General features: G+C 31.8%; 2 protein-coding genes across 5 annotated transcripts; one reads left to right on the forward strand and one right to left on the reverse strand.

Moving 5' to 3' along the window:
• The first annotated feature begins 513 nt into the window (after nucleotides 1–513).
• LOC126737160 (methionyl-tRNA formyltransferase, mitochondrial) lies at nucleotides 514–12,412 on the forward strand. Of its 2 annotated transcripts, XM_050441919.1 has the most exons (5): nucleotides 514–766; nucleotides 833–1,033; nucleotides 1,093–1,394; nucleotides 2,373–2,645; nucleotides 11,705–12,398. In XM_050441919.1, exons 1-5 carry the CDS (start codon nucleotides 597–599, stop codon nucleotides 11,998–12,000), a joined length of 1,242 nt encoding a protein of 413 aa, XP_050297876.1. In that variant the 5' UTR covers nucleotides 514–596; the 3' UTR covers nucleotides 12,001–12,398. The 2 variants fall into 2 exon arrangements, with proteins under 2 accessions (XP_050297876.1, XP_050297877.1); XM_050441920.1 differs by lacking the exon at nucleotides 514–766 and having other exon boundaries at nucleotides 888–1,033; nucleotides 1,082–1,394; nucleotides 11,705–12,412.
• On the reverse strand, nucleotides 6,464–26,366 carry LOC126737159 (glycerol-3-phosphate dehydrogenase [NAD(+)], cytoplasmic). 3 transcript variants are annotated; one of them, XM_050441918.1, is made up of 7 exons: nucleotides 26,176–26,364; nucleotides 25,809–25,986; nucleotides 20,371–20,511; nucleotides 16,948–17,202; nucleotides 16,552–16,889; nucleotides 8,685–8,777; nucleotides 6,464–7,182 (listed from the first exon to the last, which is right to left on the reverse strand). In XM_050441918.1, the coding sequence occupies exons 1-7, from the start codon at nucleotides 26,223–26,225 to the stop codon at nucleotides 7,161–7,163; spliced, it is 1,077 nt and encodes a 358-aa protein (XP_050297875.1). In that variant the 5' UTR covers nucleotides 26,226–26,364; the 3' UTR covers nucleotides 6,464–7,160. The 3 variants fall into 3 exon arrangements, with proteins under 3 accessions (XP_050297875.1, XP_050297873.1, XP_050297874.1); XM_050441916.1 differs by lacking the exon at nucleotides 6,464–7,182 and adding an exon at nucleotides 7,189–8,088 and having other exon boundaries at nucleotides 26,176–26,366; XM_050441917.1 differs by lacking the exon at nucleotides 6,464–7,182 and adding an exon at nucleotides 8,178–8,309 and having other exon boundaries at nucleotides 26,176–26,366.
• Between the last annotated feature and the right edge of the window lie 962 nt (nucleotides 26,367–27,328).

The following is a 27,328-nucleotide window of genomic DNA, read 5'->3' on the forward strand; positions in this document are numbered from 1 at the left end:
TTGTAGGTTATGATCGCACGTATGATCTTCGCGGCGTTGCCGACTCTCCGAATTTATCTGTAGAGTTCATCAGATTTTTACTTATACGTAAGTAAGGACACGACAATAACTACAAAATAAATTAAACAAAATGATAAATTAGCTCACAAAAAGAGAAGAGAAAAAACTAAGATGCCACAGGTTACCTATGTAGGGTCTTGCAAAAAATGTAATTATTACCCAAAATACATAGGGAAGGACCACTTTACAGAGACTGCACAATTGTTTACGTAGGGATCCCAAATTGTACCGCCAAAATGTGTACTAGTATCAGAACTGGTTTTTAAGCTCTTAAACATAAAAAAATCTTTTTATTTTATTATTCTCTTTGGTCCACAAAACTGCTTCGTCTATTAATAAATTCAAAAATAAGATTTATTTCATAATCTTAGGACAGACCTAAGGATTTTGTAGGGAATTCCGGCAACACTGTGTCTGTGTTCTAACCTCATAAAATATCGACTTTTGGAAGTTTTTATTTATTTTGTAATTTGTGGTTCAGTTTATTTTTTAACTACGTTATATTATAAGCTATTTTCGATTAATTTAAACCTATAATGACCAAGCATCTCTCTCATTCTTATAATTTTATAAAATCGACGTATCAGTTTTATAGACCTTTAAATTTTAAATATTTCTCCACAAATGTAAAACCTCCTTGGAGAGTTCTCTTTTTTGGTAGTGATGAGTTTTCTTTATACAGTTTAAATGCTCTATTTAAGGAATAGTAAGTCAATTACAATTATTGCACCTGAGTTAAGAAACTGTTTAAATATCCCACAATCTTCAACAGCCAAAACAATAATGGGGCCTTACTCAAAGTGCTGGATGTGGTAACTTGCTCGCAACTAAACCCAATTTGGAAATTTTCTACTACACACAATTTAACTGTGCAAAAGTGGCCTCCTAACCTTGTAAGAAACAACTATGATTTGGGAGTAGTTGTCTCATTTGGAAACTTAATACCTGAGGATCTAATAAATATTTTCCCGCTGTAAGTTTCCTCACATTTGACTTATGACATTATTTAATTGAAAAATAGATGTTTTTCAGAGGTATGCTGAATGTACATGCTAGTTTACTACCAAGATGGAGAGGAGCATCTCCAATAATTTATGCTATAGCTAATGGAGACTTAGAAACTGGAGTGACAATAATGAAAATAAATCCAAACAAATTTGACACAGGCAACATTCTTTGGCAAGAGAAGTGCGATATACCACCACACATTGAAATGCCAGAATTACATGAGAAGTTAGGGAAGATGGGGGCAGATTGTCTAGTTGAAACCATCAGGCATATTCATGATAGATTGGAGAATTCTGTGACACAACCTCAGCATGGGATCACTTATGGTAAAAATTTACATATAGAGATAACTATTTATTAGCTTTGTTAAAAGCCATAAAGGCACTTATATTATCATATATCTATATCAGGATAAAATAATACACTAAATGGAGAAAAAAAATTGAAATTTAGTAAATGAAATAAAACATTTTATTATTAGTTTTTTAAGAAACAATATATGATAAAGGATCGATAAATTCAACAGTACAATGTTTCACAAATCCTAACATCCTTAGAGCCTTGGATATCATTTTATCAATGTGATCAATTGTAACTCCTAAGTCGACAATGGAGGGCACTCCACTCAATGAATATTTATACTCAAAAATTAAATTGTTTTTCTTCTTTGAGAAACAGAAAAAATAGCACTTAGATGTATTCAATTTTATGCCATTACATTGACACCACAGCTCCAGTCTTTCCAAATCAGCCTGCAGTCATGAACGGATGACACAGACATAAAGCACTTGAGGTCATCAGCAAAACAAAGAAATCTTATTGTAAACCAAATTGTTGAATAGTAGTAGATCTTTAGGGTATTCTAATCTACATAATCCATGAGTCGCTAAATTACATAATTCTAGCTCGAAAGACTTTTATTCAATTCATTAATATAGGAACTTCAGGTAAGGTGTCAGTGCATGGCATTCTCTATCCCTATCAAGAAGTTTATTGGCTCATGATGTCCTCTAAGTGGAGTGAAGACCACAAAGCTTGTCTTACAGAAATTAAGATGAGGTCTATTTCTTTTGTACCATTCAGATGTCTCCTGTTGGTTTACCTTGCTTCATAATATTCAGCATGAATAATGGCTGAAGTATCATCTGCAAATAGGGTTATGTATGCTTCATTTACAAATAATGGCAAATCATTTATAAAAATCAAAGGGTATAGGTCCCAGGCACTCCAGGTGATCACACATTTAATTACCTACATTAACCAATCTTCAGCTAGATATATCAATATATACTATTATTTTTTAGCTCCCAAAATAACCCCCAAATTCGCCCGAGTAAACTGGTCGTCCTCAAAAGCCATAAATGTGTTCAATTTACACCGAGCTTTAAAATCCGTAATGCAACCTACGACAACATGGAACTCGATACCTGTCAAATTATATGATATTGACATATGGGATGGGGATCAAAGGCAATCTGTGCAACCAGGTTTTGTTGAATATAGTAGAAAAAATAAGGTGTTAATAGTAGAGTGTGCCGATAAAACTTGGATTACTATAAAAAGGGTCGGAGTACAAGGTAAGAAGATTATGATTGCTGCCGATTTTTACAATGGGTTTATTTCTAAGGTAGATAAGAATAAAAATGCTTATTTTGTATAGTTTTGAGGTGTATTATTTATATTATCCCCTTGGTCTTTGTTGCAAACAATTAAATTCTTTTGTGAAAAATTTTAAGACTAGTTTTAAAATAATAAGGGTTATTTAGGTTGTAAGGCAAATATGAGTAGTATCTAGAATCTTCAATTGAAGGTATTTCTGATCAGATCTGAAATATCAAAATGCATCCTATAGGTATTAAGTAAGGTTTCAATCTGAACTGTAATACCAGATTTCTCAAATATGCTAAAAAGGATTTCCTGGTCAATCACGTCAAAGTCCTTTGCCAGATCGAAATATACAATCCAGCTACTTACATTGTCATTCTTATCAATTTGAGTAGTAATAAATTCTGTTTTCAAAATTGCTAATTTTGGTGAATTTGATTTCTTAAATCCATACTGACTGCCAGAAAAAGACTTATTAAATTTGGTAATTGCATTATTATGTTAAATATTTATTGTTTAAGTCACATTAGATCTTTTGTGAGTTTAATATTTAATTCAAGTTGCTGGGAGAAAGCCTTAAGTCACCAGTCTCAGATTTTAATTGTAATTTTCTACTTTTGGTTGATTTAGAGTATATAATTATCTAAGCTGTTTTACTCTTATTATCGGAGTTTGAACTATTTATTGACTTCTGGTATGGTTTATTGATTTCTTATAATTAGCAAGAAATTTTTTTTCTCTCACTTGCATGTGTTCCTTGTCAACATCAATATACAAATTCGTGACATAATTTTTTGTATCCAAATTAACCCAGTTCTTAGAGTTATTTTTAACTCTTAATCAACACAAAGGAAAAGCTTGCTCAAACTAATATTAACGGGTATTAAAAAAAGCATTAAGTATACTTTAAATTAATTATTTAGGCGAACCTCCAAGGTTTCTTCATTGCAAATTTGGTCTCCATTTTAGTAAGGTAATTTTTATAGCAATTCTTATAATAAAGCACCTTGCACCTACTTCTGAAGGCAAAAAATTAAAATAGTAGAAGATTTCTAGTATTTTTAAAACAACCATAAACAGTTTTTTTCTAAATAGTGACAATGGAGTTGTGGCGAAAACCAGCTTGAAAATTGCTAAAATATTAATTATAATATGACATTATCTATAAATGACGTGCTTATATATATTGAGAAATAAAACTAATACATTTTTGGGTCTGTTAGAATTTAGTAAGTGGTTTGATACCCTTAGTCATAAATGCTTTTAGCGAATTAAATTTCATAAATTTTTTTGTAAGTTTGTAGTGCAATATGTAATAATATCAATAAAACAAGTTTTCACATACTTAAATAGCACGGAAAATTTATATAACAAATGGATAGGATAGTCAGAAAATCTTGTTCATGATTCCTTATGTGTTTTTTCTTTTCCTTTGATTCCTGGTGATCTTGCCACGAAGAGGCCAAGAAGCAGAAACACGTGTTGGCAAATACTATCATTTTTTTCGGCTTTCTGACTGATCAAAAAATAAATTGGTAGATAGTATGTAAGGAAAAAAAAAAATACTCGCCGGCACAAAATTCCGCCACCCTGAAATATTGGCCAAGTTTGATGTTTTATAATTTTTTTATCAGATTCTCACGACTTTGCCATCAGTTTTTAGATACATTTGTTGTGATTTTTTAAAATCATTTTGTAAAGTAGCATTTTTCGATTAGACTATAATATACAGGAGTAAAACAAACTGTTGCTTTTTCTCGTAATTTCAAAAGACCCTGTAGGAAAATTAAGGTGAATAATTCTGTTTACATACTGTTCCGTGTAATCTTTGATGTATTCTAAACATTTCGATTTTTGATTCATTCCATTATCTCATTTCTGCTGCGAGCTGCAAATTTTTTATTAAAACGCTGATTTCAAGCTTATTTTTAGATAATTAATGTCAATTTTTCGGTTAAAAATTATCGACGTTGGCTAAGGACGCAATTAATGTAACATGAAGTTTGACAGTGTCACTATTATAATTTGTTGTGTGTCAATATGGTATTAACTCCAGCAGACGTGAGTAGAATTGTTGCGTTAATAGAGGATGGTCGTAGCCAAAGTTATGTCTCCCGTACTCCGAGATTTCCGCGGTCTACAGTTCGAGATGCCTGGAATAGGTATTTACAGACGGGAATTTTTACTAGACGACAAGGCTCTGGCAGAAGGAGAATGACCACTGCAGCTGATGATCACTTTGTCACTATTAGTTCTTTAAGAGATCGAAGATCTACTGCTGTGTGTCTAAAAAATGACTTGCGAATACTTCATGGAGTAAGTATAAGTGAAGGAACGATACGTAGAAGATTAGCAGAAGCTGGACTTTATTCACGAAGGCCAGCAAGCTGTCCACAATTACTTCGTCGGCATCGACAACACCGACTGAGGTTTGCAAGATCGCATTTTGAGTGGACTTTAGAACAGTGGGCAGACGTACTATTCACAGATGAATGCAGGGTTTGTTTAAGGACGCCGGATGGTCGTGAGCGGATATACAGACGTAGAAATGAAAGATATGCTAACTGCACCATTTCAGAACAAATCTCGTATCGTGGCGGTTCAGTCATGATTTGGGCAGGTATTTCTACCGAAGCACGCACCAATCTTGTATTTATTGAAAATGGAGTTCTAACCGCCCACCGTTACATTGAGGAAATCCTTCAAGAAGTTGTTGTCCCATTTGCCGCATTTATTGGGAACCAATTTACATTAATGCATGATAATGCTAGACCTCACGTTGCACATGTAGTGAGCGAATATCTGGATGAAGTTGGACTCCCAAGATTGGAATGGCCCGCATGTAGCCCGGATCTCAACCCAATAGAACATCTTTGGGATCAACTTAAAAGGGCCGTTCGTCGTCGTCCTGTACAACCACAAATCTTGCAAGACTTACGACTAGCGCTGATCGAAGAATATGAGGCTATTCCTCAAGAAAGAATAAGGAACCTTATTCATTCGATGCCGAGGAAGACTGCAAGCTGTTATTGCTGCGAGAGGAGGAAATACACGCTATTAAAATTGTTTTTTTTTATTAACTTTATGATATACCTAGTGTTTGTTTCTCCTAATAAAAATACGCTTCAAATCAGCGTTTTAATAAAAAATTTGCAGCTCGCAGCAGAAATGAGATAATGGAATGAATCAAAAATCGAAATGTTTAGAATACATCAAAGATTACAAGGAACAGTATGTAAACAGAATTATCCACCTTAATTTTCCTACAGAGTTTTTGAAATTACGAGAAAAAACAACATTTTGTTTTACTCCTGTATAATATAGCCTAATCGAAAAATGCTACTTTACAAAATGATTTTAAAAAATCACAACAAATGTATCTAAAAACTGATGGTTCAAAACAAAATCGTGAGAATCTGATAAAAAATGTATAAAACATCAAACTTGGGCAATATTTCAGGGTGGCGGAATTTTGTGCCGGCGAGTGTAGTTGTGATGTAATTATGTTAAAATTTCTTATAGGTACAACTAACTATTCTAAATATATTTTTGCTTATTAGCTTAGTATAAATAAATTTTCCAAAAAAGAACGTGAGTGTGATATGTCCTTATCCTTTAAATAAAACCTTTTATCATGAATGATTTAAATCTTTTTGTATTGTACCTTCTCTTTACCGGAGGATCTTCTTTCGCTCTAGTTTATACTTCACAAAAAAACAAAGCCATGATTTATTATTTAGCTATATATCTTGTTTAGAAGAGGATCTTACTGTAAAAAAAAACACATGCATTACTTTATTACTTTTATTTACAACAAAATTACTTACTAACATTTTTGTAATTGTACATTTTGATCTAAAATAACGTACAAATAAATGTCTTTAAAACTAGAAATTTCTTTGTTTTAAACGTGAAGTTGGTATTATATACCCTATTTTTTAATTGCACGTTTAAGACATACCCAAAGATTATAGATTTTAACCTCATGAATATCTATAAACTTCGATTTTTTCATGAACCATCAAGTGAACCACTCTATTAAATATTAAATCATTATCATATATTACATGATACTGAAAATTAAATTGCACATCGAATTACAATGTCTTAGCAGTGTATACAAAATTAAAAATACAAAACAAATAGCCAACAAAACCAAGCAACAAAATGAAAGCAAAAATTACAATAATTTTCAATAAAAAAAAAAAATATACGAAATATTTGTTGTGTCTTTTAAAAGACTTTTCTCTTCAGATAAAAAAAACTGTTGGTACAACAATCATAATAATTACAACATTTAAAAAAAATATACCGACTAGAACTTCAATATCAAAATAAAATAAAATTCTTAAAAATGTAACGTCGTTATTTTACTTCGTAGTATTAACGAAAAACGGGGTCTTCACTTTTCTTACTATTTCATTGAACTACGTAGAGTTAAGAAAAATGGACAGCTTACAAGAAGCTTATGAAGAGTAGCGACAAACTTAATTTCCACATTGTTTAACCCTGTAAAATAAAAATTAAATTAAATGTACGGTGAGTAAGACACAAAGCACACCCCTTTTCGTTTAAGCAAGGAAACTAGCTATGCAATTACATGCTATTAAATCTTAAAATACACCCTTTCATGGATTCGTATGAGAAATTTTAAAAAAATTCTTATAAGGAAATAAAATTTTATCTGTGAATACTTTTCTTGACTATTACATTATCAGGTAGAATATGCTTGCTGTGCAATACGATTAACATGCATTTTAGTTGAATTATGACATAAATTATACAAATAGGTGTAATAAAAACCAATCAGACTTAAAAGCGATATGTAAATTTCGTTGCCTTAATATTACAACGCGATTGCATAACGATAACACTTTAAAATAGTTTACATTATTGAATATTATTAACATAAATCGAACGCAAAATTAAAACAGCAAACGATAAGAAAACTTGATTGAAGGTATTAGTGTTAATGCGCCTAGTTATGGATATGAGTAAAAATGGATTCTTAACGATAAAACCAACATGATATGATATGCCTGTTCAATGGAATTTAATAGTGTAGTAGAAAAGGCACATTTTTTTAAATGGAAAATGATGAATGAAATAAAAAAGTCATAATTCTCATAAATGTGCGTAAAAAGTTTTTGTAAAGCTTAGACCTGTGAATGTAAATGTAAAATGATTTATAGAAAAATAGAACTAATTATTATATTTTTTATATAAATATCCCTGATTAAAAATCCATTTTCGCGTAGCCCTAATACAATACCTAAAAAAATATTTTAACAAACAAAATGCATGCCTATCACAAAGGACAGTGATAAATGCTTATTAGATGGTCGTGTCTAAAGTTTGCTATTATGTTGCTCAAGATCTAAGGTTTCTGGGTTTGAATGATCGATTTTAGAATCCCTAAAACAAAACAACAGGTATCCGATTAGTAACATAATTTAAACAAAACTACAAAAAAAAAACAACACTTTTAGTAATTTTGAATAAAGTTGGTCGAATAAATAGTTTATTTGAAAATTTGATACATACAAATACGATGTATAATGGTAAAATTAATTTTGAGTTGCAGGTAGTAAAAGGATGGGAGGGGTTATTGGAATCCAATATGTTTGGGGGTATATCTGAAAAAAACAATTCTAGAACGTACAATCAACAAAAATATAATTTTATTATTATGTTACAGTTACCATTACAGAGCTACAATTATTATAATTGCGACTGCTCCATTTTTATTACTGTTCACCAAAAAAATGACTTTTTATGGATATTTTAATGACGCATCCCAGTTTCCATGCTGTACCAAGCTTTCTTGCAAAAACTTATGAATAATATAACAAAAAGTTATAAAGCGCAAAATTTTTTGTTTGTTCGTTTTTTACTTAAAATACCCGGGAAAAAATAAGACTTAAATAAATATAACAAGTAGATTAGGCACACCACACTGTGGGTGGGGTTCAAACAAAAAAAAACAAAAACTGATAAAATTCTAATCTTACATGTGCTCCGGATGGTTTCTGATGCAGTCGATGAAGTCCTTGGGTTCCAGTAAGCCCGTGCAGATTTTGTGGATGGCGGTAAACAAGGGGAATCTAAAAGAAAACGTTCTTCTAAATCAGACAGAAAAACTATTTTAAACAAAAAAGTTTATCTGTTTATCCAATTTTCAAAAGTGTAACCCCCTTGGTTTATGAATTACAGGGTTGTTGATAAAGTTCATTATAAAAAAAAAAAATTTTCTGAAAAATTTTTTTTTTCTCAACCCCCTGTATATTTTTCAAAAAACACTGAAATAGGTGTCCAATAATTTTAATTGATCAACCCATGTACCAATTTTCAAAAGTGTAGCCCTCTTGGTTTATGAATTACAGGGTTGTTGATATGGTTCATTATGAAAAAAATCAATTTTTCTGAAAATTTTTTTTTCTCAACCCCCTGTATATTTTTCAAAAAACACTGAAATAGGTGTCCAATGATTTTAATTGAACAACCCATGTACCAATTTTCAAAAGTGTAGCCCTCTTGGTTTATGAATTACAGGGTTGTTGATATGGTTCATTATGAAAAAAATCAATTTTTCTGAAAAAATGTTTTTTCTCAACCCCCTGTATATTTTTTAAAAAACGCTGAAATAGGTGTCCAATAATTTTAATTGAACAACCCATGTACCAATTTTCAAAAGTGTAGCCCTCTTGGTTTATGAATTACAGGGTTGTTGATATGGTTCATTATGAAAAAAATCAATTTTTCTGAAAATTTTTTTTTTCTCAACCCCCTGTATATTTTTCAAAAAACACTGAAATAGGTGTCCAATGATTTTAATTGAACAACCCATGTACCAATTTTCAAAAGTGTAGCCCTCTTGGTTTATGAATTACAGGGTTGTTGATATGGTTCATTATGAAAAAAATCAATTTTTCTGAAAAAATGTTTTTTCTCAACCCCCTGTATATTTTTTAAAAAACGCTGAAATAGGTGTCCAATAATTTTAATTGAACAACCCATGTACCAATTTTCAAAAGTGTAGCCCTCTTGGTTTATGAATTACAGGGTTGTTGATATGGTTCATTATGAAAAAAATCAATTTTTCTGAAAATTTTTTTTTTCTCAACCCCTGTATATTTTTCAAAAAACACTGAAATAGGTGTCCAATAATTTTAATTGAACAACCCATGTACCAATTTTCAAAAGTGTAGCCCTCTTGGTTTATGAATTACAGGGTTGTTGATATGGTTCATTATGAAAAAAATCAATTTTTCTGAAAAAATTTTTTTTCTCAACCCCCTGTATATTTTTCAAAAAACACTGAAATAGGTGTCCAATGATTTTAATTGAACAACCCATGTACCAATTTTCAAAAGTGTAGCCCTCTTGGTTTATGAATTACAGGGTTGTTGATATGGTTCATTATGAAAAAAATCAATTTTTCTGAAAATTTTTTTTTTCTCAACCCCTGTATATTTTTCAAAAAACACTGAAATAGGTGTCCAATAATTTAAATTGAACAACCCATGTACCAATTTTCAAAAGTGTAACCTTCTTGGTTTATGAATTACAGGGTTGTTGATAGAGTTCATTATAAAAAAATAAATTTTTCTGAAAATTTTTTTTTTCTCAACCCCCTGTATCTTTTTCAAAAAATGCTGAAATAGGTGTCCAATAATTTTAATTGAACAACCCATGTACCAATTTTCAAAAGTGTAACCCTCTTGGTTTATGAATTACAGGGTTGTTGATATGGTTCATTATGAAAAAAATCAATTTTTCTGAATTTTTTTTTTCTCAACCCCCTGTATCTTTTTTAAAAAATGCTGAAATAGGTGTCCAATAATTTTAATTGAACAACCCATGTACCAATTTTCAAAAGTGTACCCCTTTTGGTTTATGAATTACAGGGTTGTTGATAAGGTTCATTATGAAAAATTCACCATTCAATCAATCATTCTGTTGTAAATTAAGTTAACTTCGTATACACGTATATAAAAATTCAGAAACACGTAATCCTGGATAACGTGCTGCGGTTTATTACATAGATAACAAAATGTCACAAAAAGAACCTTGCTTAACTACGTGAAGGTCATTCAAATGGACAATTACCTCGTCTACACATTTTTCTTAAAAAGTCACGTTGGTTGGATTAAACCAAAAAGAAAAAAAAAATCCGTTCAACTTCCACAGATACACGTTCATAGAATAGCCACTGTCTGTCGTCATTCACTTGGTTAATTTATACGGACAAAAACAGATGTGAAACGACTTTTCTCTTAGGTTATAAATTAATGAAGTTATGACACCCAAACTGAAACAATTAAGATGTATCGACAACTTATCATCAACTTATAATCTTACAAAACATTGTTTGTAAGTACAAACAATTGTTTTAAAGAAAACGCTCGAAAATTGTTCTTCCTTGTTCTTCAATACTCTATTGGGCACGTGGTTAACTGGGGTCCTACCACCTATTTGGGTTATCTTTTCCCTGACTGCAGTCTTTAAAGCGTCGACGTTATCGTACCTTCTCTTGTAAATTTGGTTCTTTAACTCAGTATTCATGGTCGAAAATTTAAACCACCCTGACTAATGGTTTAAAGGCTCGGTGGTTCAAAAAATAGACCATATTTTGATGTTGCTTTGCAATGCGCTGCCGAAGCACAAAATTTAAACCACCTATTGAAGCTCGCTCCGTGGATATTTTAACGTTTTTTTTTTTTACTTTGGCGGTTAGATTTCTTATTCGGTGGATAGCAGCGTTGATGAAACACCTGTTACGAATTAAATTTGAGGTTAAAATAAACGAAAGTTAGTTATCTGTGTCTAAATTGATAAATACTATTAGATCCTGCAAAAAGTGATAGCTTACATCATTCCAGTAAGTATAGATATTTTAATTTACATATATTTATTAGTATGTTGTAAAATAAAAACATTGTTTTTATGTGGGCCTTTTTTACTACCACCGCTCCACTTAGAATATTGAGTTTCACAAATTATAAAATACCTATACAATATTTTCTTGCAGGTATGGAGCCATTGCCATTTAAGACGGTAGGAGGTTTGACTTACGATGAAGTCAACACACAAATCGACACATTTTATGTCGATACACTGCCTTCGGGGTCTGAGTCAGAAATTACTATGGACTCCTCCGATATAGAGGACGAAACTTTAGTTCCTACAGATATGGAAGGAGATCTGCCGGTTTCTGAGGAGGAAGATCCAAGTGATAATATCCCCCTTTCCGAACTACAACAACAGTGGTCAAAAGGTAAAATTCCTGTTTGGTCTAATGTTCATAGACCTGATCCTCTTCCTTAATTTACCGAACCTTCTAGAATTCCTCAGTTTATCAAAGACATTAATGATCCAACACCGTATATGATTTTTGAACTGTTTATTACTAAGGAAATTATTGATACTTTAATGTTTCAAACAAATCTTTATGCCGAGCAGGAAAAACTTTCAACTGGGAAAAGCTATGTCCCTACAAATCAGTGTGAAATTAATGCTTTTCTGGGCATAAATTTGTTAATGGGTATCAAACCTAATCCCAGCTATAAGGATTATTGGTCAACTGCTCCCGAATTGCATGATGCTTTTATCAGCTCAGTAATGACCCAAAAAAGATTTGGATGGCTTTTGAGTCATCTCCATCTGAATAATAATTCTCTGATGCCTCCAAAATCTTCCCCAGACTATGATAGGCTCTATAAAATTCGCCCTATGCTAGAACTGTTGACTCATAACTTTGAAAAATCCCTAATTCCTAATCAACGATTAAATTTAAGAGTCGTAGTAGCCTTAAGCAGTACATGCCAAAAAAACCAATCAAAAGGGGATATAAGATGTGGATGTTAGCTGATAAATCTGGTTATTGCCTAAAATTTTATTTTTTTGGAAAATCACCTACTGGTGAGATAGAAATGTGCCTTGGTTCAAGAGTCGTTACAAATTTGATAAAACACTTAGAAAATAAAGACCATGTGTTATATGTTGATAATTTTTTTACTAGCGTCGATCTATTTCAACAGTTGAAAGAAAGAAAAATCCATGCTGTTGGAACCGTAAATGTTAATCGTCGTCATATGCCAAAATTTAAACCAGACAAGAATTTGAAACGCGGTGATGTGCAATGGTTTACAAGCAGTAGCGGATTGTTAGCTGCAAAATGGAAGGACCGTCGATGTGTTCACATGTTATCAAATTTTCATCGGCCAGAAGATGTAGGAACAGTAAAAAGAAAAGAAAGAAGTGGACAAATTACTGAAATTCCATGTCCTCAATCTATATTCGATTACAATTCTAATATGAACGGAGTCGACATATTTGACCAAAGACTTTCTAACTACAAGATTGACCGTCGCAGTAAAAAGTGGTTGCATCGAATATTATTTTTCTTATTAGATGCATCAATTGTAAATTCCAATATTATTTATAATAGGTTGGAGTTACCAAAAATGTCTGCTAAAGATTTTAGACGAAGTGTCATATATTAACCTCAGAAATGCTTGTAATCGAAAGAGAAATTTGGTTGCACCATCAGATGTTGAAATAAAAAAATACAAACCTTACGTAACCTTAGAGATAAGACAGCAGTCATCTGCTCATCAACCTACAAGGAGTACCAGAAGAAGATGCGCGCTTTGTAGCACTAAGACTAACCCAGTAAGGACGGATTGTGTATGTTCCATATGTAAAGTCCCTTTGTGCTTGGGAAAACGTAAAGAGTGTTTCCAAAGTTATCACGCAACGTAATTTTTAGTACCCAAGTTTGTATGAGTTTTTAAATAAATTTGTTATCTTACTCTTAGTTTTTTTATTTTGTGTCGCGGTGGTCCACAATATGATCCACCGAATTATTCAAATTTAACAAAAAACTGATTGGCAGATTTTCATTTTTTTATTATTACTAATGTATTAAATTGCTACAATTTTACAAAAAATATAAAAATTCGTAAAAAAAATATTTTGGCTCCACTAGGTATTTATTATTACCAACTCAATTAGGCGCCGCTAAGAGTTAAGTAACCTCACAAGAAGTAATCAAGTGGGGTTAGATCTGGCGATCCGGGAGGCCACTGGATGGGGCCATATGTTCCTATCACTAATCATTAGAGAATTTACTTAGAAAATGATAACTACTTCTGTAGTTCTGGGCAGGTGCAACTTGCTGCAAATGCAGTCTACTTATAAGATCCAATTCGCCTAAGAAATTATTCAAAATTTCCGTCTTTCACCAGTGAGGGTGCTTTCATATAAGAACGGGCCAACAAGTTTTGAACCCATTATACCGCACCAAACGTTGACACTGAAGCGGTGTTTTCTGTTACACATTCCAGAATTTGAGTCTATAAAATGTAACAAGAGTTATTCACACTTTGGCGACAGATGTTAAGATACCAATGGCAAAAAAACATGATTTCTCTCTGGATCCCCTGGCAAAAGCGTTTGAACTGATTGGTACTTATACGGAATAAATTTGTACTTTTTTAAAATCCTTTAAATGAGTACCATAACTGGTATTAATGATGAGTGACCAAAATATCTGGTATTGAATACATAATACTCACGATAAGCTTCCAAATATCTTGTTTTAGCAAAAACAAGATATTATTTAGTTATATATTTGATTTATTGGACCTTTAATCCACGTCATACCATCCGATCCGAATAATTTAATTTACTTTCATCTGACGACAAGATGTTTTTTCATTCATTATATTTCCAGTCCAAAAGTTCTTTTGCGAAACTCAAACGCGTTTGTCTATTTTTCATTGAAATTTAAGATTTTTTCACTATTCTTCTGGCTCTTAATAAATCGAACTGAGAGATGTAGGGTTGGATAAGTTTCTTTTATATCTTCAGGAGAGGTTAATGGATTTTTTATAGAACCTCCAGATGTAGTTTTTTTAGGTCTACCTGGCTTCCGAATAATAGCAGTAGTGCCTCTACTGTACCACAATTTAAATTGTTTACAACCCCAACTTTTATGTAGATTTAGTTCTTTAGCAATTGTCACTTCGTCGCCTTGCATACAAAGGGGCGTAACTCAATATAATTTATTGCCTGGGTTATGCACGCAAACTGTTTAGGCGTATCTCATCAAGTCATTTTAAAACAGCAGACAAAAAGGCGTATCTTAGATACGACTTTTTAATAGTATTGTTTACATTATACAATTTGGCATCTAAGGAATGTTTTTGCTACATACATGGAGTGAAATTGACAGCAAAAGAGGCTTATCGGAAATATCAACATGTATCTACAAATTTTTGATGCATTACGATGAAAAAGAGGTTAAATCTGCAGATTTATTTGCCAATAGCTGTAGCGGCCAAAATAAAAATTCGCTATAATGTTACTATATTTTGTAAGAAGCAGCAAGAACATTAAACAAATTCGTCTTCGATTTTTTGAGCTCTTTCATGGTCAAAGTGAAGGGGACTCAGTCCATACTGCCATAAGTACTGCCATTTCGCGTTCAGGAAGCATATTTGTTCCATCTCGGTTATTTTTAGACTAGCTAGGGCTAAAAATCCCTATAATGTAATTCCAATGAATTATTCCGATTTCATAGATTTTAAAGGCTTGTCGAAAGATTTAAGAGTTTTAAGCATACGCCAAGAAGATGACAGAAACCACATCAACTGGACAGAAATCTTTGAAATTAAAGTTGAAAAGGAAAGGCCAGATAATATTTTTTTTAAAGTGTCTCACTGTGATGAACATTATAGAAGCCTCACATTGAAGAGAACAAACATAGATCATTTTTCCCTCGGAGAACTTAACAACGAACGACCAAAGATAACATGTCTAAAATATCGGGACCTAATTTCTTTGTGCAGTGGAGAAACTCCTGTAATTCGATCTCAGGAGCATGTGTCATTTTACAGATCTCTTCCACATGAATAAGTCCCTATTTTTATCGTTTTATGTTATAGTTTAGTTTTTTTGTTAGAGTTTTTTACTTTTGGTTTATTATGATATATTTTTTAAGTTAAAAAATTAACAAAAATGTTAGTAAAAATAGTGTTAAGGGCGTTAAGGAACCTACGTTTATTTTTTTGCGATAAGAATTTTTTTAGGCCAGGCCAGGATTTGCACTTTTCTTTGAAGTACTAGGTTAATTTGAAACTTAATAAATGTTTAATTTTTCGAATAAAAGTTTGATTACCATGGGTTGTTGTTATTTTGCAAAGGGCGTAACTTTTTTAAAACAATTCGATTACAGCACACAAAAAGGCGTATCTCAATCTTTTTTTGATTTTTGGAAAAACTGGAAAACTTATCTAAAATTTCATAATAGCAAATTGTTCTAATCATAGATGCCCACATGAGCACAAAATTTAAGCCGCAAATTCCAAACCATTTTCTCACAGCGAGAGTTTCTCTTGAGCCAACATCTTAAAATGATTTTCCTGTAAAATACAATTATTTCAGATACGCCCCTATGTGTGCAAGGCGACGACTTGTTTAATTAAAGGCGTTGTACTCCTCAATTATAAGTTCTTTTAATTGAACTGTTAAATTTACACGTCGGGGCATTCTGGCAAACAATTGAGCTTCTTAAGAAACGAATTGATATGAACAAAAAATATTCAGTAAATAACGTGTGTACAAATAGTTCCTCCATTTATGTCCACATGAAAAAAAGACTTTGCGTTAATTACTCACACTCCTTTGACAAAAATCTGGATTTTTTTGTATGTATTTATTGCTGAGGCTCAGAAAAACGACATAGTCGCTTAAAAATATTAAATACCTCATGATTAGAAAATAAATTAAAAGTTGCTCCATTTACATCATAAACTTTTAAATCTAATAATATAAATAGTGTATAATAAATGTAAAAAAAAATATAATACTCACTTTTCTTCCATTCCTTTATTCTGCAACATATAATTCACTTCCTCAGCGGTGTACGGACCTTGCAGCTTCTGTCCGTTAAGCAATTCATCTTCCAATTGTTTTATCGACTTGCCAGTTTTGACAAAGGCCTCGCTGACTTTCCTATTTCTACCACCATAGCAAGTGGTGATCAAATCCGCCACACCACAACTCTCAAAGAAGGTCGACAGTTTTCCGCCTGGATAGAACACGTCCACGAATTTAACCATTTCCATCAGACCCAAACGGATTACTGCCGCTTTCGTATTATCCCCCAGACCTAAACCATCTACAAATCCCGCACCGCAGGCTACAATATTCTAAAAAAAAATCAATAATCAGAATTTTTAGGTTACTTTAGAGGGGTTAATTTATTACCTTCAGAGCACCGCAGACTTCAACGGTATCTTCATCATCAACAACTACGACCCGGAAGTAAGAGGTTTGAATGATATCTCTTAATACGGGTCCCGCAGTGGCATCTTTGCATCCTATCGTCGTTTCACAAAACATTTCGTCGGCTACTTCGGAGGCAAGATTGGCACCCATGAGAACTGAGCAAGGGATTTTTAAATGCCTTGTAATAATGTGCGAAATAAGGTCGATTCCGCCACCTTCTGCACGGTCGAAACCCTATCATAATAGAGTTATTTGATAAAAACATTACTTATTAAATGGTATATTATGAAGTATAAAAGCAGAAAATATCGAGTTATTCTTGGAACACTATAATTTGATAATGATATATCGTGGATTTTCAGGATTTTTTAAGTGAAAATATCGAAAAAGGCTATCAGATTGATGTTGTTTACACCGATTTACAAAAAGCATTCGATAGTATATGCTATGGTCTGTTGATAAAGAAACTTGAAGCATTGGGAGTACATGGATCATATCTGAAGTAGATCGATTCTGGAGTGCCTCAGGGATCACATCTTGTGTTAATTTTGTTCCTTTTATATATAAATGAAGCTGTATTTGTTTTTAAACACTGCGAATGTCTTTTATATGCTGACGATCTAAAATTTTTTCGAACTATTGACTGTGATGAAGACTGTTCCTTGCTTTTTGCTGGAAAGTGTAGACACTTTTAATGATTTAGGCGTTATTTTTGACCATCAATTGACTTTTAATGCTTTGTTGATAACATCACGATGAAGGGTTTTAGAATACTAGGTTTTATTAGGAGACATTGTGACAAATCAGTGATATTAGAACCATAAAAGGTTTATACAATAGTTTAGTTCGTAGTGTTTTAGAATACAACTGTATTGTCTGGTCACCATTTTATAACATACATATTAATCATATAGAAAGAGTTCAACATAAGTTTTGCAAATTTTTACTTTATAACCATAGGTTCCCTTACGAAACTTTTTGCTATAACATTAGAACTAGCTAGTTGGGCTGCAAACTTTGGAAATTAGAAGAAATAATGCCAGAATCTATTTTTTGTTTAAATTACTTAACGGTAAAATAGATAGTTCTTATCTTTTAAATAGGATATTATTAAAAGTCCCAAATAGGGTTACACGTCAAAGGATCCTTTTCTATGAACGATCTCACCGTACCAATTATGGATTTAGAGCAGTAACAGACTAACTAATAAAATTGTATAATACGCACTATAGTTCGTATGATCTATTTACGGGAGTCTTGTAATAGTTTTAAAAATAAGGTTATAAGAGGAACAGGGGGTTAAGTTAGATAATATATGTAGCTACTTTATTTTTTTGCTTTTTTGTTTGATTTATGTATGTTGATTTATAAGCTTATTGCATATTATTTGTGTTTTTTTTTAACATTTACAGTAATTTACCTGTTAAGGTGTTTGTAATTGACTATATAAATAAATATTTGACTACTGATATATAATAATAATAATGTAAATGAGATACTTTTATTAAATGACCCTAGTGCTTGAAAACAACGAACACGAATTAGTATTTTTTTTGTTGGTTTAACTGTTTTATATCAAATATTTCGATAGTACCACGTTTCGAATTAAATGATCCCTTTACTTTAAGGATAAAAATTAACTACCCATAGCAAAAACCAGTATGACACGTTTTTTACACGTGTTTACTGATGCTACACTTAGTTTTTTGGATATATAAATGATGCAGTAACTTTTAGGCTGTACTTTAAGATTCAACCTAAGCATTTGACTGTGTCAGTCATGAAGTACTGCCGAGTAAGTTAGAGAATTATGTTTTCAGAGACAGAGCACCTCAATGTGGTTTGGGCCCTGTCATATTGTATTAGTCAAAGGCAAATAGTGGAAAATTGGTAAATTAAAACATGATGTGCTAGAAAGACTAGTTTTGAAACCACTGTTATTATTAATATGCGGAAAACTCACAATTTACTCTCGAGTAGGGAAACCATGATATAGACCTATAAATTATTCATGAATATAAAAACATCGGCAACAATAGTCTTATAAAACACGATGTTGGCAATGTTATCTGCTAAAAAATGTCTAAATGCCGCCAGGTCATACAATTAAAGCACATTCTAATTATGTTTTTGCACTTATAAATAAATTTAAATTAACAACATTATAGCTCACGCATAAGGTCAGCATGATAAATTTTAATACGGTTTTTTAGATCTGCCTGTTGAATCGCTTTTGAATATTTAAGGAAAATCTGACCTTGGCATATACTAAAAATAAACGGTATATAATAAATAAAAAGCGTTGTTTTTTATCATCCAGGCTTATTTTCGCGAGACTTTATGAAATTAATTTTTTTTAAAAGAGTATTCTTAATAGATAAAACGCATGTAATAGTGATCGTAATTTATAAGGGAAATATATTCAGTTTTTATATAAAATATTGTCAATATATAAAATGCATGACTAAAGAACGTGATTTTAAACGTATTCAACAAATACCGATATTTATAAATGAGAATACCATTTTTAATAATTACACCTAGATGCTATCGTTTTATTACATAATATTTTACGTATGTACCGCGAGACTATCATCGGGTTTTGATAAACTGCAATAAACTTTTTACCTTTTCGGAGTAAACAAATAACAACAGTTCTAGATAAGTTAAAAATAAAATGTTTGTTCACATTTACACTGTGTAGCAGATTAAGTCTATCGGCGATTTAAATACGAGTCTTTTTATAATTTTTTTAAATTTATTACCGGATTAAGCCTAATACAAATTATTAATGTGACGTAATTATAAAAAATGTGCGGTAAATTTAGCCTGCAGATACACTCTAGATGTTTTCTGACAAAGGCAAAATAGCCTATTTAAATAAGGATAATGTTATTAAGTTTCTAGTTCTATGTTGAATAATTCATAGCAATCAGTCTGTAATATCTATAGAAATATTGTTATTAGCATTATAAGTTTCATAGGCTTGCTAATTTAAATTTGAATCATTTGCAAATGTAGCAAAAATATTACAATTTAAATAGATTAGAAAACATAAGCAAACACAATATTTACATAAACATTATAAACCTTCCTTTTGAGCATAATTAAAATAAAACATGTTTTTAAATAACATAAAATTTCGTCAATCTAACCTAAATGACATCATTATAATTAAGTAATACTTATAACATTCACTAAAATAACACGTGCTACAGTTTTTTGGCATCAATTTAAGAGTATTTCTATTGCGTTATTAACCTGTGATAATGCCAATATTAGTCATAGATGGTATGATGCTCGAGAATCACGAATGAGAAAGATTTGTTAATTCAAAGTGAATGTTTCTGAAGCAAATACAACTGACTAATTTAATTTGTAAAAAAACATTTTTGTACCTACCTTAATTAAGGAGAGAGCAATGGCAGTCGCCTTTATTTTTCCTAATAGGGTTGAGCATAATGTTCTTATAAACTGATGTGGTACTACAAAAATCAGAATGTCGGCATCTTTGGCCGCTTCAACCACATCTGGAATTGCTACCTATAAAAAATAACACTAAAAAGGTTTTTTTTATTTTATAATGCCTTAAGTTCAAAAAAGAATTCTCTGTTCAATGTTTAAAATATGGTTAGAAAATGTAAATGCTCTCAATTCCTGGACCTACCCCAGACTAAAAAGTTTTTTGATTTCTTCATGAGATTTTTTGACATCTTCATTACCATTAACCTGAAGGACTTAAAAAAATAATCATGATGCTTTTCTACAGTAGTTTATTTATATTTTATAAGATTTGTATCTAAATTTTCATTAAAAAACTGGTTTGTTTGCAATTTTATACTTATATAGTCTAGATGTTTTGCTATAGTAATTATTAAAATTATGAATCAAAGTACAATAAATTCAAATTGTTTATGGTGCAATACCATGCATTTTCACCAAGGGAATGATATATTAGGATCTCTCTATGATATTCCTTTTCCCAGTTTTAAAAATGAATACTCTTCTTATAGCTCTTATATAGGCTTACTCTTGTTCAATTAAATACGATAGTGGAACCAGTCTATCCTAAGGATTAGCACTTTACTTCAAGTAAATTGATAATAGATAATAGCTTATTATAATTAAGAACTGACATTTTTATTCTTCTTAGAGAAATTTTCTTTTGTACGGAGTCAACATCTAACATATAATTTTATTTATTTATTTACGGAATCCATTTACAAAAGTGTTACATAGCATACCCATACAAACATATATATTCAGATACAAAACTACCTATAAATCAATGAAAGGTGTAGATGAGTTAATTAATTAAAGCCCCTATGAAATAATATTCTTTAACTGCCCCTTAAAAGATGTAATCCTAGAGTCAAAAAAGCTTATCTGTCCTGACAAACCATTAGCATTTCGAGCCATTTGTGTAATTGGCTCATTAATACCATAATTGGTATGGTGGAATGGGACTGAAAACATTTCTGATTGTCTATTCAATCTGGAAGGCACCCTAAGTTTAAAAAGAGACAATAACTCGGGACAATCTATAGTAGCATTTAAAACCCTGTGCATAAAACATAAGTCGAGTAATGTTCTTCGTGACTCTAATGTGGGTAAGTTCAGGTTATCCCTGACCCACTGATAGTAATACTCCTGTCTCCTGTAACCACATCTAAAAGCAGCCACCCTTAAAAATTTATTTTGAGTTTTTCAATCTGCTCAATGTAGCAGTTATACAGTTGTAGACCGTTGGATAAAACCCAGCATTTTCATTGCCCTATCAGTCACCTGATCGATGTGACTTTTAAAAGACAACCTGGAGTCAATAAATATTCCTAAGTCAGAAACCTCTGTTTTGACACCAATTGCTACATTATTTATTTTATAAAGAAAAGCAATAAGGTTTCTTTGCTTAGAAAAAGTAATCTTATGGCACTCATTGATATTAAGGGACATTCTATTCAAGTGGCACCAATCAAAGAACAAATTAAGGTCTTTTTGCAGGAGCACAGCATCAGAAAGGAATGTGATAGGCCTAAATAGCTTCACATCATCAGCAAACATTAGCACACGACAATTTTCAAGTTTCCAAACTAAATCAAAAAGAGGCAAAACAAAACAGGGCCTGAGAGGGAGCCCTGTGGCACCACAGATGGCACCAAAATTTCAGAGGAACATGTACCTCCAAGATTAACAATGTGGATTCTACCTCTGATGAAGAGGCCCCACAATACCTAAAGCCCTAAGCTTCTGCAAGAGTATCCCATGGTTAACCCTATCAAAAGCCTTGGAAAAATCTGTATATATTGAGTCAACCTGAAGTCCCTTCTCCAAGCTGCGGTAGAGGTAGTTGACATACAGCACCAAATTAGCATCAGTAGATCTGCCTTTTATAAATCCAAATTGCTCAGGATTAAATAAAGATTTAAAACCCCAGGCAATCCTATGACTGACCAGGCAGTCAAGCAGCTTTGGCAACTCAGATTGGTTACACACAGCCCGATAATTGGAAATTTAATTTCTACTACCAGATTTAAAAATGGGTTTTAGAAAACTTCTCTTCCAGAGAGTGGGATAAGAACCAGTACCTAGAGATTTGTTAAAAATGAACAGTATTGGTTTCGTAAGAACACAAACACATTTCTTTAGGAAGAATGCCGGAATCCCATCTGGTCCAGCGCAGAGCTTATTCTTAGAGGACATAATAACCTCATAAACATCCTGCGTTGACAGAGTTAAATTGCTCAGACAAATTGATTTATCAAAATCAAAAGACGGTATGTCATTGACTTGCTCATCCGAATAGACGGATGAAAAGTATTCTGCAAACATTTCCTTAATTTTAAGTAAGGAATAATTGCAGAGTTTAAATGAGTAGATATATTCTTGTTGCAATGGAAATATTTCAATTTGTTTCTTTTAATATTTATTTCATACATCAAATTCTTTTTACATTAGGAGTTAATTACACCAGTTTATGAAAAGCAACTTTTGAAAAAATATTGTGGTTTAACATGTATATTATACACTTTTTTTAATTGTAAATAAATTGCTTATATTATGATTTAATGATCTGTGCGTATTATTTTGGTAATAAGGTTTAGTTTAGCAACTTTCCTGAAAATCACACCTAAAATTATGGAAAAAGGTGTAATTTTAATGGAAACAATATTCCTATGGTGAAGGAGAGAATTTGCATGTGGACACATTTTATATAAAAAATGTCAATGAATTCAAACAAATTCTGCGTTTCTAGATAGTAGGAATCATTGCTCCTATTTTCTGGGAAATGTATCTTATATGTTCTGACCAATTCAATTGATTGTCAATGATTAATCTTAAATATTTTTGGACTTCATTAAGGCTTAAGTTATTAATTTTTATATTTAGTTCTGGTATGTGCTTATTAATGTAAGCTTTAATTTTTAGTTTATTATAATAGAGCCAATTTAAATAAAATCTTAAGTCTTGATTTATAGTTTCTACTAATGATTTTATGAAGTCACCTGTATACAATAATATGATATCATCAGCAAAAGCATAGTAATGGGCTTTAACGTTTGCACATCTCATGTTTAAAACATAAATGCAGTACAGTAGAGGTCCAAGTACAGAGCCTTGAGGTATTCCAAACTTGTTGAAAAGTACCTTACTGTTATTCTGCCCTCCTTAGTTACAACGTCCTAACTACAAAATTCTCTTTTTTTTGGCTTATAACATTTTATTGACCTATCAAATGGTATCTGCCTCCTTGGCTAAATTAGAAAGTCCTAACTACATTTTTTATGCCTTAAATTCACCTAAATATATTGTTCTATGTGCAGAAAAGACGATAATCCCAAATTTAAATGTCCTAAGTAGCTTTCTGTTTGTAGAATATTCATTGATGAGACGAGAGAGACACACCTTGTGCATTCAGAAGTATAATATAAGGTTTAGCCTATCAATGGCTACTCTTATCCTAGATTTTTGAGTCTTAAGTCTTTTTTTTATATTTAGGGGTTTTAGGTGTCTCTGGAAGACAAGAATCTAAAAGTTGTTCAAAACAGGAGGCATAATGTCAAATTCTTTGGAACACAATAACTCAAATTCGAAACCTTCAAACCACTTGAAATTTCCAGGACTAAAAGTTCAATGGAGGCTTGAGAACTGTAAGGTTTTTGGAAAAAATCGGTATACAGGGAGGGTTGTTTAGAGCCAACAAAAGTCAGGAGAAAAATTCTACGAGTCGTAAAAAAAGAGCCTAAATGAAAATATGGCAGAATTTATAGTCCAGGTTTCAAACTCTATGAAATGCTTTCGAATATGCCAATAGGGGCATATTCGAAAAGTGCTAAGCAAAGGGGTTGCGGGTCGAAATAAGGAAAATTTAATTTCACTTTTTTTTTAAATTTTTTTTATATATAACAGAGACTTATATTACGATCTGGCTTGACGATTGTGCAGCTCAAGACAAAACTTGGGCTTTATTTTTTTTTGGTTTACGTTGTAAACTCTATCTGAAAACTGCAGAATTTGGAAATAAAATACTTTCAATCTGGTCACACTTTTATTTCCGCGGACTCGTTCCATTACCAGGTAGAACAATTATTGAAAAGGTACGGTAAGGTATTCGATTTTAATGATTTTAAATCGTCTGTAGAAAAGGCAAACTCATCTAAAGTCCATGTAAAAGAGATGAACATACAAAACCTTTTTGAATGGAAAGATTGTTCATCCAAGTTTATGCTTCAAACAATGTTCCCAAAACTTACTTGTAGAATATGATACATTACTTTAAAAGGGGATAAAATGTGTTGTACTACAAAAATGCCTTTTCAGAAGAACCAAAACCTTCTTGCCGAACACAATGTTGAAGTGTAAAATTAAAAAGAAAACAAAATTTGATTTCTAAGCTACGTCCTATTATTCCGGCTAACCGAATAATATTCTGGAGGAATTAGCCGTTTCCCAAAATAGTGATACTGACAATGAAGAAAATGTAGATTTCCAGTAAGAGTAAAGCACTTTTTGAGTAACTGATTTCCATTCATAATGATTTCATGATTTACCTTCATACTCTTTTTAATGTTCTAATGTTTTATTAGTTAGTAATTTTGTGTCTTTAATAAAGATTATTCCAAATATATATATTTTTTTTATTATAATTACTTTCCTAAGTTAAAAAGTCCTATCTAACTTTTTTTCGAAAATTTCACCAAATATTGAATCTAGTCCTTTATTAAACTTCACCCACAAATGTAAAAAGCAAATTTCTAAGCATATAAAAAGAATCAGGGAATTACTTCAAAACATGAGGACTGCATATTAGTTTTCATAAAATCTCAATTTTTTCAGCTTTATCGATTTGCGAGTTAGGATGTTTTAACTAAGGACGGCAGTATTAGTTTTAATTGTAACCAACCGTCTTCTCCCCACTAAATAAGACATAATTAGATTCTATATGGTCTCCCTAAAACCCATACCCTGCAGTTTTCTTAATAAAATATCAATGCTGACAACATGAAAGGCTTTTTTTTTAAATGGACAAAGACTGCATCAAAAAATAATTCCTTATCAAGTACTTCCGATATGTGGTTTATAAAATCCGTAATTACTCCTAGGGTACTGCTATTCTTAACAAATCCATACTGAAGCTGATCCAATTTAACATGCTTTTTTATAAAATCTGTCATTCTATATTTAATTACATTCTCTATTTTAAAAAACACAGATATAACTGTGTATTGGCCTGTAATTATTGACACAATCACTTTTCCCATTTTTATAAATTGCATGTTACTTTAGTTATTTTGAGTTCTTCAGGAAAAACACCTTTTATTACCTTAGTAATTAATACTTACCACATTGGGTGGTAATTTATGTCCAGGTAAATATTTTACATTCTCATGGGTTTCATTAATAATCTCGGTTAACTTCTTTCCGTTAATCATTTCCTCATAAACATACATAGTAACCCTATCATCAAAAGCTTTTGATTGAGCCGCATTGGATCCAACAATTTTGGCAATAGCTGAGCCCCTAAAAAAATTAATTCCCCATAAATATTGTACATTATTTAAAAGCTCTTTTTCCTTGACATTATCGTTAAATTAAACGCAATAACAAAATCCGCTGCCAAGCTACTGATTACTTAACAAATAGGTATAGGTTAGGTAATTTAATTTTTTTTTTGTTGTTAAAATGAATGAAAAAATGATAATTTTTTACCAGTTTCCGCTGCCGATGATGCAGACTTGTTTCGGGTTGGTGCATGCCATTTTTTTAGTTGTTGTTAACCTGCTGTTTACACAAAAATTACGGAAACTCAGACGCGAATTAAAAAAAGGCACCCGACCCGACGAAAATAAACTTGGAACTGACAGTGACAGCGTCAATGGCAACGGCGAGGAGTGAGACAAGTTCACGTTCGGTGAGATAACGCGATTACGAGACGATAATGCGGAAGGGGCATAAGGTCGACGCAGATAAGAACATTTCCACCACTTACCAACTTTTTGTACAGATTCAAATAATATTATTGGAGTGGTCATAAGGAAAAAGTCATTGAAAAATTGCTAAGAATGTAAAAATAATTCCATACTTCCGAATGTTGACGAATACGTGAACTGGGAAGTATATAATTAAGTATATTATGAGAAAACTCCCGCCTACGCGCATGTTTACAGCTGATGATTGAAAATTCCTGCTGGAGATCTCAAGGATGAATGAATACCTATAAAATAGTTTTTTACGTGTTTTCATTAGGATGTATAGTTTTATACAAGATACGTTCTTTTACGAGAATGATAGATTTGATTTGTAATATCCTCCTGGGACATTTAAATGGATATGCCAGTTTTATGTTTCCAGTTTCGTTAATTTATTATTTAAGCAGCTTATACCTCGCATCCACTACGGTTTTCGTTATGATGGTATGTGGCCTATTTTTTAACGTTTTGTAATGATTTTTGTGAAAGTTTTTATTTACAAATGTTTAATAGACAAATTTAAATAACATTACAATAATAAAAAAATTAAATAAGGTTTGTATTACCCTAAGTTCTTCGCGTCCATTTAAATGGATCGGCCAGGGGAAGATGACGAAAAATTGGAGCAAATACTAAAAATCATTGGAAATGATGACTCTGACATTGAAATGTCTGATGATGAAGAAGAAATTCAAACTATGGATAATTTAATGGGGAGAGAAGAAGAAATAATTAATGAAGAACTAGTAAGCAGCAGTGAGGAGAAAGAAGAAGATATTCATCTTAGTGTCCTGAGAGAAAACTTAAAAATGGCCAAGCAACATGTGGATCCTTTAAAGCGAAAGTGGAGAAGAGATGATACTTTTACCTCCAAATTTTGAAGGCCCGTCTAG

The sequence above is a fragment of the Anthonomus grandis genome, chromosome 6 (genome assembly GCF_022605725.1).
Source record: "Anthonomus grandis grandis chromosome 6, icAntGran1.3, whole genome shotgun sequence".
Classification (NCBI taxonomy): Eukaryota; Metazoa; Arthropoda; class Insecta; order Coleoptera; family Curculionidae; genus Anthonomus; species Anthonomus grandis.